The sequence below is a fragment of the Anser anser genome, assembly GCF_964211835.1.
Source record: "Anser anser genome assembly, chromosome: 7".
Classification (NCBI taxonomy): domain Eukaryota; kingdom Metazoa; phylum Chordata; class Aves; order Anseriformes; family Anatidae; genus Anser; species Anser anser.
Genome location: NC_139727.1, coordinates 12,724,637 through 12,737,095, shown reverse-complemented (window position 1 = coordinate 12,737,095; position 12,459 = coordinate 12,724,637). Strand labels below are relative to the sequence as shown.

At 36.7% G+C, this 12,459-nt stretch overlaps 1 protein-coding gene across 8 annotated transcripts in view; it reads right to left on the bottom strand.

Moving 5' to 3' along the window:
- Positions 1–12,459, bottom strand: part of BICC1 (BicC family RNA binding protein 1) — a 102,087-nt gene that overhangs the window by 49,384 nt on the left and 40,244 nt on the right. For all 8 annotated transcript variants that reach the window (XM_083845224.1, XM_083845227.1, XM_083845231.1 and 5 more), the window contains one exon: positions 3,590–3,659. In XM_083845224.1, coding sequence (XP_083701350.1) covers positions 3,590–3,659 — 70 coding nt within the window. The remainder of the gene's footprint in view (positions 1–3,589; positions 3,660–12,459) is intronic.

Sequence of the window (12,459 nt, the reverse complement as noted above, 5' to 3'; positions counted from 1 at the left end):
CGAGGATACAGTTTGGGTTACAACAGCTAGCAAGTGCACAGAAAAAACTATCCAACAGCAAAAATTCTCCACGGTTAGTTTTAAGCCAACCTGGTCTCCTGTGTGACAATATAAACAGCAGTGGCAGCATAGCATAAAGGGCTAACAGGAGAGCAGGATGAAGAACAGGGCAGGACAGTATTTGGAAAGGGAGAGGGCAAAAGTTTTAGCTCTAACTAAATATGCCCTGCTGTGAACTTTCATACTACTGAATAAATCTTGTAAAGACAAGCATTCCTAGGCAACATTAACCATACCAGAGAAAAAAAGACACGTTGACAGCAAGAGGGAAAATAGAAAAATTCCTGTTTGTCTGTTTGACCATTAATTCACGGAACTTTGTAAGATCTGAAGCCTCCAGAACATCAGTTGCTGGTACGCCCTGAACACCTCCTCTTGCACCCCCCATGTAAAAGCAGAGGCACACAGCTCAGGACATGAATTCTGGTTGTTCCAGTCATTGGCAGAGAGGGATCAGGCATTACAGAAGTGTTTCAAGTTGTTCCCCCTCTAAAGCCTTAATGGTATGGAATCTCCTCATGAACCTGAACAAATGGCTTTCTTAAAGATGCTATTGGAAGACTTATATCTGTTTGTGTTTTCTAAACACACATTTCAAAATAGTTCACCCTCATCACCCAAGCAAGACTGCAACATCTGGTATTCATTAAAGCCAGGAAATTCCTGTTTTGGCTTTTATGAAACTATTGAGAGTTGATAATTGATTTGTGAATGCTAGCCTTTGTAAAGAGCTATTTTTGCAATTTCATATTTAAACAATTTTTAATTAGCAAATTGTTTAAAATCTGCATATGCTAAGTAGAGACGTTGGCATTTTTCAATTCAAAATTTTTAGAAAACATTTATCAAGTTTGAGTTAAATCCCCATTACAATACTCAGTTATTTCACAACCATTAATTTAAAAGTTGTAGTAAGTATAAAACAAAATAAAGTTTAGCAACTTAGAGGTCACTACTCTGAATGCTTCAGCTTCGTCACAGCAAATTTCTCCTCAAGGGATCAGAAGAAGGTTCAGGGGCTTGTACAGAACATAATCTTCAGATCCTGACTAACCCTTCTGATACACAGCTTGTCTACAAATCTCAATTTATGTGCAGTAATTAGAAAGAAAATATGTATGCTGTCCTTCCTGAAATAGTATCAACATCAAATTAAAAACTGACAACAGCAAGAAGAGCACTACATAAAGCCCTAAACACTTCACAGTAGACTCGATAACATGACACAAACAGCATGTACAGAGAAGTCTTCCTAATGGTTTTTCCTTTGGGAATCATGATTTTTTGATGTGTGATACTACTGATACTGCAGGCAAACTATATTTTATATTTACTCATACAGCTACACTGTATGAAAAGAAGGTTTAATTTGATTATGATAACATGCAGTATACGACTGGTTGACAATATTGTGCATCAGTAACTGCTTCTCCACCAACTGCTTACCAGGCACTCAATTGCCAGCCAAGGAGATGGGTAAACAGTGTGTGCTCAGAGTTCAAGTCCGCAGCAAGCTGGCCGGTTACTTGTTTCAGACTCCCCTCTCCATCACAAAGTATCATTAAGCAAAGCTAAAGTATGTTAAACACTTGAGAATATTTTCCCCATATAAACAGCTGCTGTGTCCACAAATGGAAAGTTAGAGAACTGCAAACAATTGACACCAAATGTAAACAGAATATATTAACTACACTATATTTCACAAGAAATAGGAACCTTTAGGTTAAAGGATTCTTTGCACACAAACTGTAATTCACTATTTTAGGTGAATATAGTGAACTTCCCTGGGCAAAGCCAGCCAGAGAGTAAAATCTTGACTCAAGAGCCACCCTGCAGTCCATGGACATTTGAAACTTTTTTAATAGTTCAGCATATTACTAAAATGCCTCCTCATTTGCAGCCCATCACTATCTACTATCTAAAGTATATTTTGGCATGAAGACTTTCCAAGATATTCACTCCTATTACAGATGCACTCAATGTGCCCTACTGTATTATGTGTTTCTTCCCCCCCCCCCCCCCCCCCCCCCCCCCAATTTTTAACTTTATCATCTCATATCTTTTAGCTATTTTATTACTCTTGGTCTTCAAATTCATCCCATATATTTACAGAGCTTCATCTACAATCTAGCATTTTCTCTTTGAGATCACTAAAAAAAGTTTAAATTAATTTACATAATGTGCATCTCTAAGTACCAATCCAGCATTCCAGCCAGCCACCTCTCTTAGCTCTGTACACAGATGCTTTTCAGCTTCAGAACTAGGATCATTTAACTTGGAAAGAAAACAAATGCAAGTACTGCTTTATTTCTTCTTTTACGCACTTCAAAAATAAAAAATAAAACCCCACACACTTCTCCTGCCTCAGTTTCCTGAGGAGCTTTAGCTGTGTTTTGATTCATAGCACAGTAGGCAGTAGACCACAGGATTGCACAAAGACCTTGCTACTCTCACCCTCCTATAAACACTAGTTCCACATATGAATATATACATACGATACTTGCATTTTTTTTTTCCAGTCTGAATTCTTCCCCCGTTTTCCCCTCAAGTGTTTTTTTTTTCCTGTACAGGTGGAAAATTTGTACTTCAATAGCATGTGGGAAAGTACCTCAGAGACCAAATCTCATTTTACTCCATGTTATTAATCCTGCACTTTTCTAAAGAGATTATTTTTCTTCTTCTAAGACCTTCTTCACTTACAAAGGTTAGCCCAAATCTCCACTACATTCTAAATAAAACATACAAAGAAATTATTTGAACTCCACCTTTTGGGGTTTTAATATATATCAGCCTGAACAAAAATACATGAAATGTTGAAAAACATACCCAGTTTCATTTTTTCTGCAGCTGAGGAATTAAGTATTACTTTCATTCAGTCACAACCTTTAAGAACAGAACTAGAATGCTTATTTCAGAAAGATCTTCCAGATGATATAATCGATGCATATGAATAGCCTGTACTTCCAAAAGAAGCATAATTTCAAACAGATAATACCAGCCATTAGTAAGGAAACACTCTACTTCAGTTTCATTAAGAAAACAAAGAGGCATACAGACTGTTGCTGTCAGGAACACAAATGGTATATATTGTTCTAACTGGGCTTAACTAACACATCTTTTACTCTATAAAGCAAAACAAAAAAAAAACAAGAATAACAGAACACCCACTAATATACAATATTATGAGGAAAAAAAACTAGCTTTGGCTAGCGTAAAATAAAGAAGCCATTCAGATGGGATGTAGAATTATACAGAAGAAAGCAGGCATGCTAAAGACAATATGTACATCAGTGTTGACAACATATCTGCAGAAGCACAAGTTACTTAAAAATGGATTTGTACATCAGATATCTATACAAAGTTGAGATAAATTCAACAAGAAATTCTCAAAACCAGAAGACTGAAATAAAAAATTTCAGATGCCCACTACTGATAAGGTGATTCTAAAGACAGAATTGCTTGTTCCATGGCTTTACTTCTTTAAGAGTTAATCCCACCCAATAAAAATAAAAAGAATGAAACAAAATACCTTTTTTCGATTTTGCTCCGATCTTCAACTTTGATGGCCAAGCAATCTGTGTATTTGTTTCTTCCATAATCTATTAAAAAAGAAAGCATTTAAGCAAAATTAAGTTTTTATTGCTCTCCTACAAAGCTAAGAGTTCATTTTTGCAAAAGAACAAAAAAAGATTTGTTCACTATTTTTAATCTATCAATTATTATTACAAATTCGTGACTTCTGCTAATGATGGTTTTCTTGAGAGGAATTTGTTTGGTGATAGGTGGAGCTGATTTCTGATAATCCAAAAGAAATTTGAAAAGCAAACCAAGAATGCTGCTCCATGTTCATCAATTTCAAAAGGCTACTACTAGCCACAACATACTCCAGGTCCATCTCAGAGTGAGTTTCAAAGCTTTACAGTTCAATAAAAACATTAAGTTATCTTAAGATAGTTTCTAAGTAAAGACCATCAAATTTAAATCAAATTCTTTTGAGTTGCCTTAAGATGCATCAGTTTGCGTTTAAGGCTTTTCGTTGTTGGGTTTTTGTTTTACCTTTACCCGAAAGCAATTTTTCACTGTAAGCCTATCCAGGCCTCAAGAGTTTTACTTCCTGTTTTAGGAGCTCAGATAAGAAATTCAACAGCGTTTAGCACAACACAATGCAACCTATCTGTAAATCTCAAGCTAGTTAACAGGGTAAAAACCATATGCGTGCAAACACGCACTTGGAAAACCATGTACTTATTTGGCTCAATGTAGCTTTCTGTTGCTTTCTCCATTTTAGACAGTAAGTCCGCTGGGCAAAGGAACATTCTACTAGAATTTTAAAATGACACAATTACATTGCATCACTAAACACACTTAGTATAAATATGGAAGATGAATCAAATAACACCAAAGACTTCACACACAAATTGAAATTCAGTTCTAAAAAATGTTGGGCATGTCTACTGAGACTGAAGAACTTGTATTCTATACTGTGATCTCATCAAGAAGTACGATGATCAAATAACTCTCATCATATTTAAGAATAACTGATCATCATGAGTACAAACACAGTATTTCATCATGAACACCTGCAGAAATGAGGAAGATCTGTCCTTATTAGTACATGACAAAATGGTTATAGGATGCCAAGAAAACACATGTACTAAAAACAAATAGCATCCTAGGCTGCATCGAGCACGGCATTTTCCCAGGGTTCTTTTCCTGGCAATAGATAAAGACTGCAATTAGATTCCCTTCACCTCCTTTCCCCCATGCTGAACAAACCCTGCTCTCTCAGCTTCTGCTTGTAAATCCACTGCTCCAGGCCCTTGACCAACCTGGTGACCCTCCACTGGAGTCACTCCTGTTCGTCAGGGTCTTTTTTGGGCTGAGGGGGATGCAACTGGATAAAGGCCTCCGTATGCTGCCATCAGTACACAAACAGATGGGACTAACCAATTCCTAACCAGTTCCCTTGATATGCTGGGTCATGTCATTTTAGATAGCCTATACAAAAATAGTTTTGCCAAGAAGAGGGTAGTAAGTATTAAGAAGGTTATTGAACACACAATGGCAAAAAGTACACAAGTATACACTGTAAATTTAGTCTGTAAAGTGAAAAAAAATGTAAAATTGGAAGCACTAAAATAATACCTGATTGACCCAAGTAAGAGGTAGGAATAGACAAAGAGAGCTTTTCAGATGGCAACTCTCAGGGTCTGGTTCCTCCTATACGAAGGATATTTGTTCAACTTCCATGAGAGGGGTAAAAAATTCTCATACAAATGAGAATTACAATACACAAAAAAATGGATACTGTCCAAAAGAGACAACTCATGAAAAGTGGTGGGGGTGAGGGAATTAAACAAAGCAGTACATTTTAGCATTTCTTGTCATGAGCGACAAATGTAAGCAATAATAAAAAAATCTAATTCCAAAATAAATTAGTCACATCCAAGAAGAAAATGACTGCATTGAAAACTCAGCTACAATACCAATAAATTTTCAATAGTAGTGTAAGTCACAACTAAGGCTGACTTCTCTAAAAACTCCTTATTCTTATCTTCTCCATCCAAATCCCCAGTACACCAAAACAATTTCCAGATTAGCACACCATGTGGAAAAACTGAAAGCGTCAGCCAGACTTCATTATACTATATTTTTGGTTTAAGCAAATATTGGATAATAAGTTACAGCTGAAATAAGACGTTTCCAGGAGGATGAAATTCTATCAGCAACATAGACATACTTCTCACAATTTTCCAATCCAGATGTGAAAAAAGTTATTTCAAAGAATTCACTTGTGTCTGATAGAGGGCTTTGGGCCAGGATTATTCTTAGTTGTGCAACAGGCAAATAAATATACAGAAAATAGCAAGGAATTAACTAAAAGGAGAAGGGAGATGCTAAAACAAATAATGGATGCAGGAGTGAGTTTTAAAAGATTCAACATAAAGGGAACCACAAAAGAGGAGAAAAAGAGTAGTGAATGATCATCATTCCAGGCAAGTGTTATGTCCCATCAGTACTTCACCCACTCAAAAAAGATTGGAAACTTATGTCTTAAAGAAATTAAGTCCTCCTTATATCTAATGATTAAAAAAAAAAAATGAAAGCCCATGGCTTCAGAGATGCATACATTCTGGAGACATACAAAAGAGATGCCTGATGAGATCTTCAAAGTAAAAGAGGTCTGACTGCCAGTCACTGAGATTTGGCTAACTAATACCTTCAAATTCTTTTAAGAATGCAAGGCTACAATTTACTACATTAGACCAAAAGGAAGGCTCACAATTTGGTCACTATAAAGACAAGTTTATCTCCTGTCTTATGTAGTTACGCAGAAAAATGTCTGGATGCATTTAAATTAAGTGCATTTATTGAAGTATAAGCATGCTCAGAGTACTACTGGCTTTGAACTCTAAACAGTAAACTTCATGATAAATTCCAAGCTGACAGTAATCATCATCATCTTTTCCACATACTTGAAAACCCCATATTACATAGGAAAAAATAAGTTTTCTGCTGCAACGCTCATTTTTTCACCCATTAAAATAACTTCTCTTGCTTGTCAAGGAATTTGAGATCACAAATGCCTAAAAAGGTTTGCCACAGAAAATAATTTGTTTATATTTTTGAGAAATCACAATTTTCATAGGAACCCTTAGGCAGAGTTTAAGCTGTATATCAAAACTAAAGCACATGTACTACAATAATCAGAAAGCTCAAGAAGTTATATGACGAGGATCAAAATTGCAAAAAGTTGTATTTTGTATACTTCCTAACTCAAGTCACCTACTTGGTTTTTTTTCATTGTCGTTGTTTTTTGTTAAATAACAAAAGCCCCACCACTATTTACTGTAACAGCAGGAGGGGTCACAAACCTCTAGAAATCTAGAAGCTGAGTTTGTCCTGTAGCTGTTAAACTTGAAGGTAACAATCTTGAAAACTGCATCACAGTAAAACTCTGCATAGCATAGATCACCACAGCATCAACTTGAACTGTATTTTAACATTCTAACCAAGACAGTTTTAAGTGTAAAAAAAAAGTATTACCCAGGTGTTTTTTTTTTGTTTTTCCCCACAAAACACATTTGGAATCACTCCATAAAAGCCTCAACAGCATGTTGCAATGGAATACTTATTAGTGTAAACTCAGTGTTATGCCACTTACCCTGAAAACTACAGCACTTCTCTCAAACAAGCAAAACAGAACACAGAACTTGCTCCGTAAGTGATTATATATATATACACATATAGTACAGATTATATAGTACAAATATTTCAGTTGCAAAACATTTACAGGAAATTCAGTCTAGGGATGAATACATCTGAGTTCCTGACCAGCTAGACTGCTGAAGAGCACCTCTGCCTAGGTTTCCCTTCTTTTCAAATAAAATAAATGGTAGGGTTTGTACTAATTGATACTCTCCCCATCTTGAAGGATCAGCTGACTGAAAGAAGGATCAGGCACATTTGGCAGCAATATTTAATAGCATAATAAATAATCTCAAGGTTCGTCTCCTCAGAATGAAAGAACTCTTAAATAATTATCTCCATTTTCACTTCTCTCAAAAGAAATTGTGGTATTTATGCAGCCAAAATATACAAGTTACTCTCAGTGGAGAATACACAGAAGATGACACAAGATACTGTAAGACACACAAGAAATGGAGCCACTACCTTACCCTAAAATCTGACTCCAGTTGCAGATCACTGAGCCTTCAAGAAAAAAAATCCATCTCAGGCAGCTTTCAGCCTCCTTGCATTCCAGCTACTCTGAATTTATTTAAAAAAATATAGTTTACGCACTTTGGAGGGTTTTTACATTAAAATATAATTTCCTATTGTCTTAAGTTGTAATTTTTGTATAGCTGATTTTGGATGCAATCAGGAATGCCCTGATGCAAAGAAACAATGAACAAGGACTTTGTTAAAACCCCCAAGTATTTTACAAAAAGCAGATAAAAACCAACCTATTGATCAGGCTTTTCCTCATTTAGAAGCAACTCATCAAATGAAAGCAATATTATTTATCATTTGTGTTATGAAGTTATCTTTTTCTGTTTATCTGGCCTTTGGGATTCATGCATCTCAGCCATTTCTGCCTTACTCCTTATTCACACAGAAAGGGAAAAGAGGTAAGAAAAGAACCTGCAAGTTTTTGCACCTGCCAGAGTGGACACTTTTGCAATTGTTTTTCTCAACTTTAGCTCAGCAAACAGCTCATTCAAACTGAAGTGACAAAAGAAACTTCTCAAAACTGCAAGTATAGCTGTCAAAAATATAAGAACACCACCACCACCACCACCACCAGAAAACAGCCATTCATTTTGTCAGTGGTAAATCCCTCTCTTTCAGCATGGGAAGTTAGTAAGGTTAAACTGAGGAATCTAAGTACAACAGAAAAATATATATGCCTTTTTAACAGTGTACTTAAACAATGAAAATGTTCCAAGTCTTAAAAAGCATAAATTCCATTTTTAGAACACATGCATGTTTGTCTCAATCTATATTTAAGAACATAACTTTTTTCCCCCCTCTTTAAATACACAATAGCAAGTTTTGTAGATACCCTGAATTTTTCATGCTATTAAAAAACATAGAAAGTAATTAAATTGTACACCCACTGGCAGTTCTCATTCATTTGTCCAGATAGCGTTTGTTTCGAACAGATCAGTTCTTGTCTTCAAAGCCTTTTCCTAGTTTGTCTTCGCACATTAGAACCAAACACACACCTAGGCGCAGATCACCAACACCACCAAAACCCCATCTTAGTTTAGATGGTACTTCACCATCCATTACCTTAGCACAACTGGCAGCTTCTAGCACGATTCTCTTCAGCCCCTAAAATCTTGCACACCTAGCCTCTTGCATCAATGAGAAAGCCACTCTTAACAGGCCCAAAACACAACCAACACTACCTTTGAACAACAAGACTTGGAAGAAGTCAGGTGCTCAAAGCTAAGTCTCTTACTCCCTTGGGCTGGCCCATGGGTCACGGTACCCAGAAGAGGCCTGCACTGCCACAGCAGCCCTCCGGGACACCTGGGTCACCGACAGCAGCACCAAGCGCTAAGGAGTAAACATATAAATTACTGCAACAGTATACCTTGTTTTCAACTGCCAAACAGTGACAGTTACCAGCAAGCACTCGGCATTGCTGCTCGGACTATTTCAGAGCCCACCACCACACACCACTGCTGGCAGGGAGACAGCAAATCCTGTAACAGGGCCTGGTGACAAACACTCCAAGCTCAACATCCTGAACAAAATATTTTAGCTAAAGAGTAAAGACACCAACATTCCAATAAAATTGAGGATATATTATAAGCATGGATCTAAGATTTCAGTAAGCAGAGATAAGGCAGGCAACAAATCTCCATTTTAATTTGCCACCATGAAACAAAAATCCCTTCCCCAACAAGAACCACCTCCAGCATTCTCAAGGCTAGAGGCAAAGTTACTTCTTGCCAAACAGCTGGAGCAGATAGGTTAGGTAAATTACACAAAATAAAGTTAAACTGAATAACTACAGGTGATCATATCTGTGAAAACAAGAGTTACCGTCTCTGAGGCAAAATAAAATAGAGGTAGATGAGAAGCAAGGGAGGAAACGGAGCAGTGATTCCTGTAGCTTGCTTTACCCTTCTCAAAGTGACCTGAAATCCCTTTGGGGGAGTGGGGACAGCTCCTTCAGCAGGTTAAATGATGAAAAGAAAAAAACTGTAGGGAAAAATAACGACATCCTTCTAGATCTTGGTTTGGACTTAGAAATTGCCTTTTCATACAGAAAAAAACACACCACCATGTACAGTCAGGACAAGGACTGAACCATGCTCAGAATACCTTTAAAGTCCTTCTTAATGTTACTTCCAATCCTTGGTTCATGTCTCAGAGACCAGCTCTTAGCATAAAATCATCTTGCAGCAAGAAAAAAAAGGCATGACCAAATAAGATACAATCTTTCCAAGCAGTATGAAGGTAAAATGGAAAAGTTTGAGGTAATGTTAAAGTAGCAAGTCAAGGGAAAGAGCAAACGGGGAAAAAAAAAGGAAAATCTAAATCAGAAGAGTAAGACACTGAACCAGGAGACAACATGTAGATGGCTCAGCTGCAAAACAAGTCAAAAAAATATTTGCAAGGGCTGAGTTGTAATTCAAGCAGATATTGGAGACGGACAGAAAATGCACAATAGACTTTACTCATCATATTCCATTAGTATACCTCAGACCAGCAAGTATAAGGATGCCTCTAGAGAATTATTACTGGCAACAATACCCTGTTGAACTTCAGAGCTAAATAATCTGCAAGTTCAAGATGACTTCCAATCTCCACTTTAACACAACATCAATTAATACCACTTTCTCCACTGACATAAGAACTATAAAGCTCTTGGAGTCAGCAGAAACCCTCAACAGCTACCTATACTACAAAAAAAAAAAAGTATCTCTCTGCATTAGCATGTACTGCCAAAACTACTGCAAAGGAGAAAATCTCATGTACGGGGGTAGGATGAAGATAGGGAAAGAAGATAAACAGTACCATTTACATAAAAGTCATGATAATAGAAATAAGTGTTTGGTAATCGTGTTTTGGAGCTGAATCTCCATTTTGTTAAACCATGCAATTCTTTATGGATTACCATGATTTGTTAAATTTATTGAGAATAACAAGTACCCAAGGAATCATAAATGACTGCTGAAGGAAAGGTGATTGATAGTTGTTATCCACATATCCACATCCATTTTTAGCATCTGACTTTGGGAAACAGTTTCTCCCCTGAACCTCAAGAAAATTTGTTATATCAAGTTTGCAGAAAACAAAGATGAAAGCTACTGTGCAAGACAGCACAAAAAAATGAAATCCAGGAGCAGCAATAGCAAAAAGGTGGTAACATGAAAATGGCCTTTCAAAATTTGACAAATACATTTTTCCATAAACAAGCAATATTGATGGCATGTGGTGTTACTGTCATAAAAATTAAGATTCTTTATGCAGATCCAAAACACTGTCACATGATTGCTCATTAACACTTGCAGGTGCAGAAAAGCAAGGCAAGCGTTTTGTTGATCATATGGACTTCACCAACCTCCACAGGTAGAAGGGAAGACTCCTGCCATTAACAGCCACCCAGAATCCTCTCAGCACAACTGATCCCTGAACTCCACAGCACATCTTTTTGCTCTTCTCCAGGTACTTTTATTTGCTTAGTTATTCACAGGGAACACATTGTTTAAAGGATAAAATGGAAAATATTTAAGCAGTGAGGTTAAATCACAATGCTGGTTGAGTAACTTTAATGTTAAATAACTGCAGAAGGTTTCTAAGAAGGGTTTTGAATGATAAAGTGTGCTTTAACGACAAAAGGTCTATAAAGTCAGATGCCTTTTTTTTTTTTTAAGGATCATAAAACATGTCAAAGCCAGGTTTCTTACAAAAAGGAGACCAAAACATGGTCCAATTTTATGGTCATCCACTACCTGATACAGATTTTTAAACACTTATTTTTCCAAGTGTTATACAAAATATTCTTCAAGATCAAAATTAATTCAGTAATTAACTGAAAATACTATGAAAGATACTGGAGCAGTCTGATTACATTTATCTTACCAGAAGATAAAGATCATACTAATTTCATGCCTGTTAGTTCTCCTTTATACCTAAAATTACCTCAAATACTTAGTAAAATTGGTTAACCAGAATCAAAGTGACACATAGTACTGTCAATCTTACACTGGCTCAGTCCAGCATAAACCATAAACATGGATTATAGCTTCCATTGAAATAAATATATATAAGTATGTATTTGTTTATAAGCAGGAGAAGATCTGAGCTGAAGAGTCACAGCAGACAAGCAAAATACTACAAGGGCTGATACTTGTTCTTTTAATGAAGATACGGTGAAACAGCAGTATTTGAGAGGATGACTAATCCCTGAACAAGAGTTTTGGCAGCAAGAACAGAGCAATGGGTGTAGCTGGAACCAGAAGGAATATTATATTTAATGGCTTGTTGGTTTTGTTTATTTGTTGGGGGAGGACAAGGATGAGAAGGAAAAAATAAGACAAAAGCAATTGTGTTGTTAACCCAGGAACTGGCAATTCAGCCTCTAAAATTGGTCAGGCCATAGTAAGTATTTAAGATGCCAAAGCCAGAACACATCAAAGGTAGAGGGCACCAATGGTAGAGCACCTGTGTTTGGTGAGGAAATATGGGAGATGTAAGACATGGTGCAAATATATAGCTCTTCTGAAGGGCTGGCCCACATTTTGAGTACAGCAATGAATTCTTAGCCCAAGCTGTGCCCCCATCTCCCCTCCTAAGGTCTACATATGAAATTCAAGATCAGAATTTCCTGCATACATTAGAACTACTGCACACACAAAAAAACACCCACCGCCATTG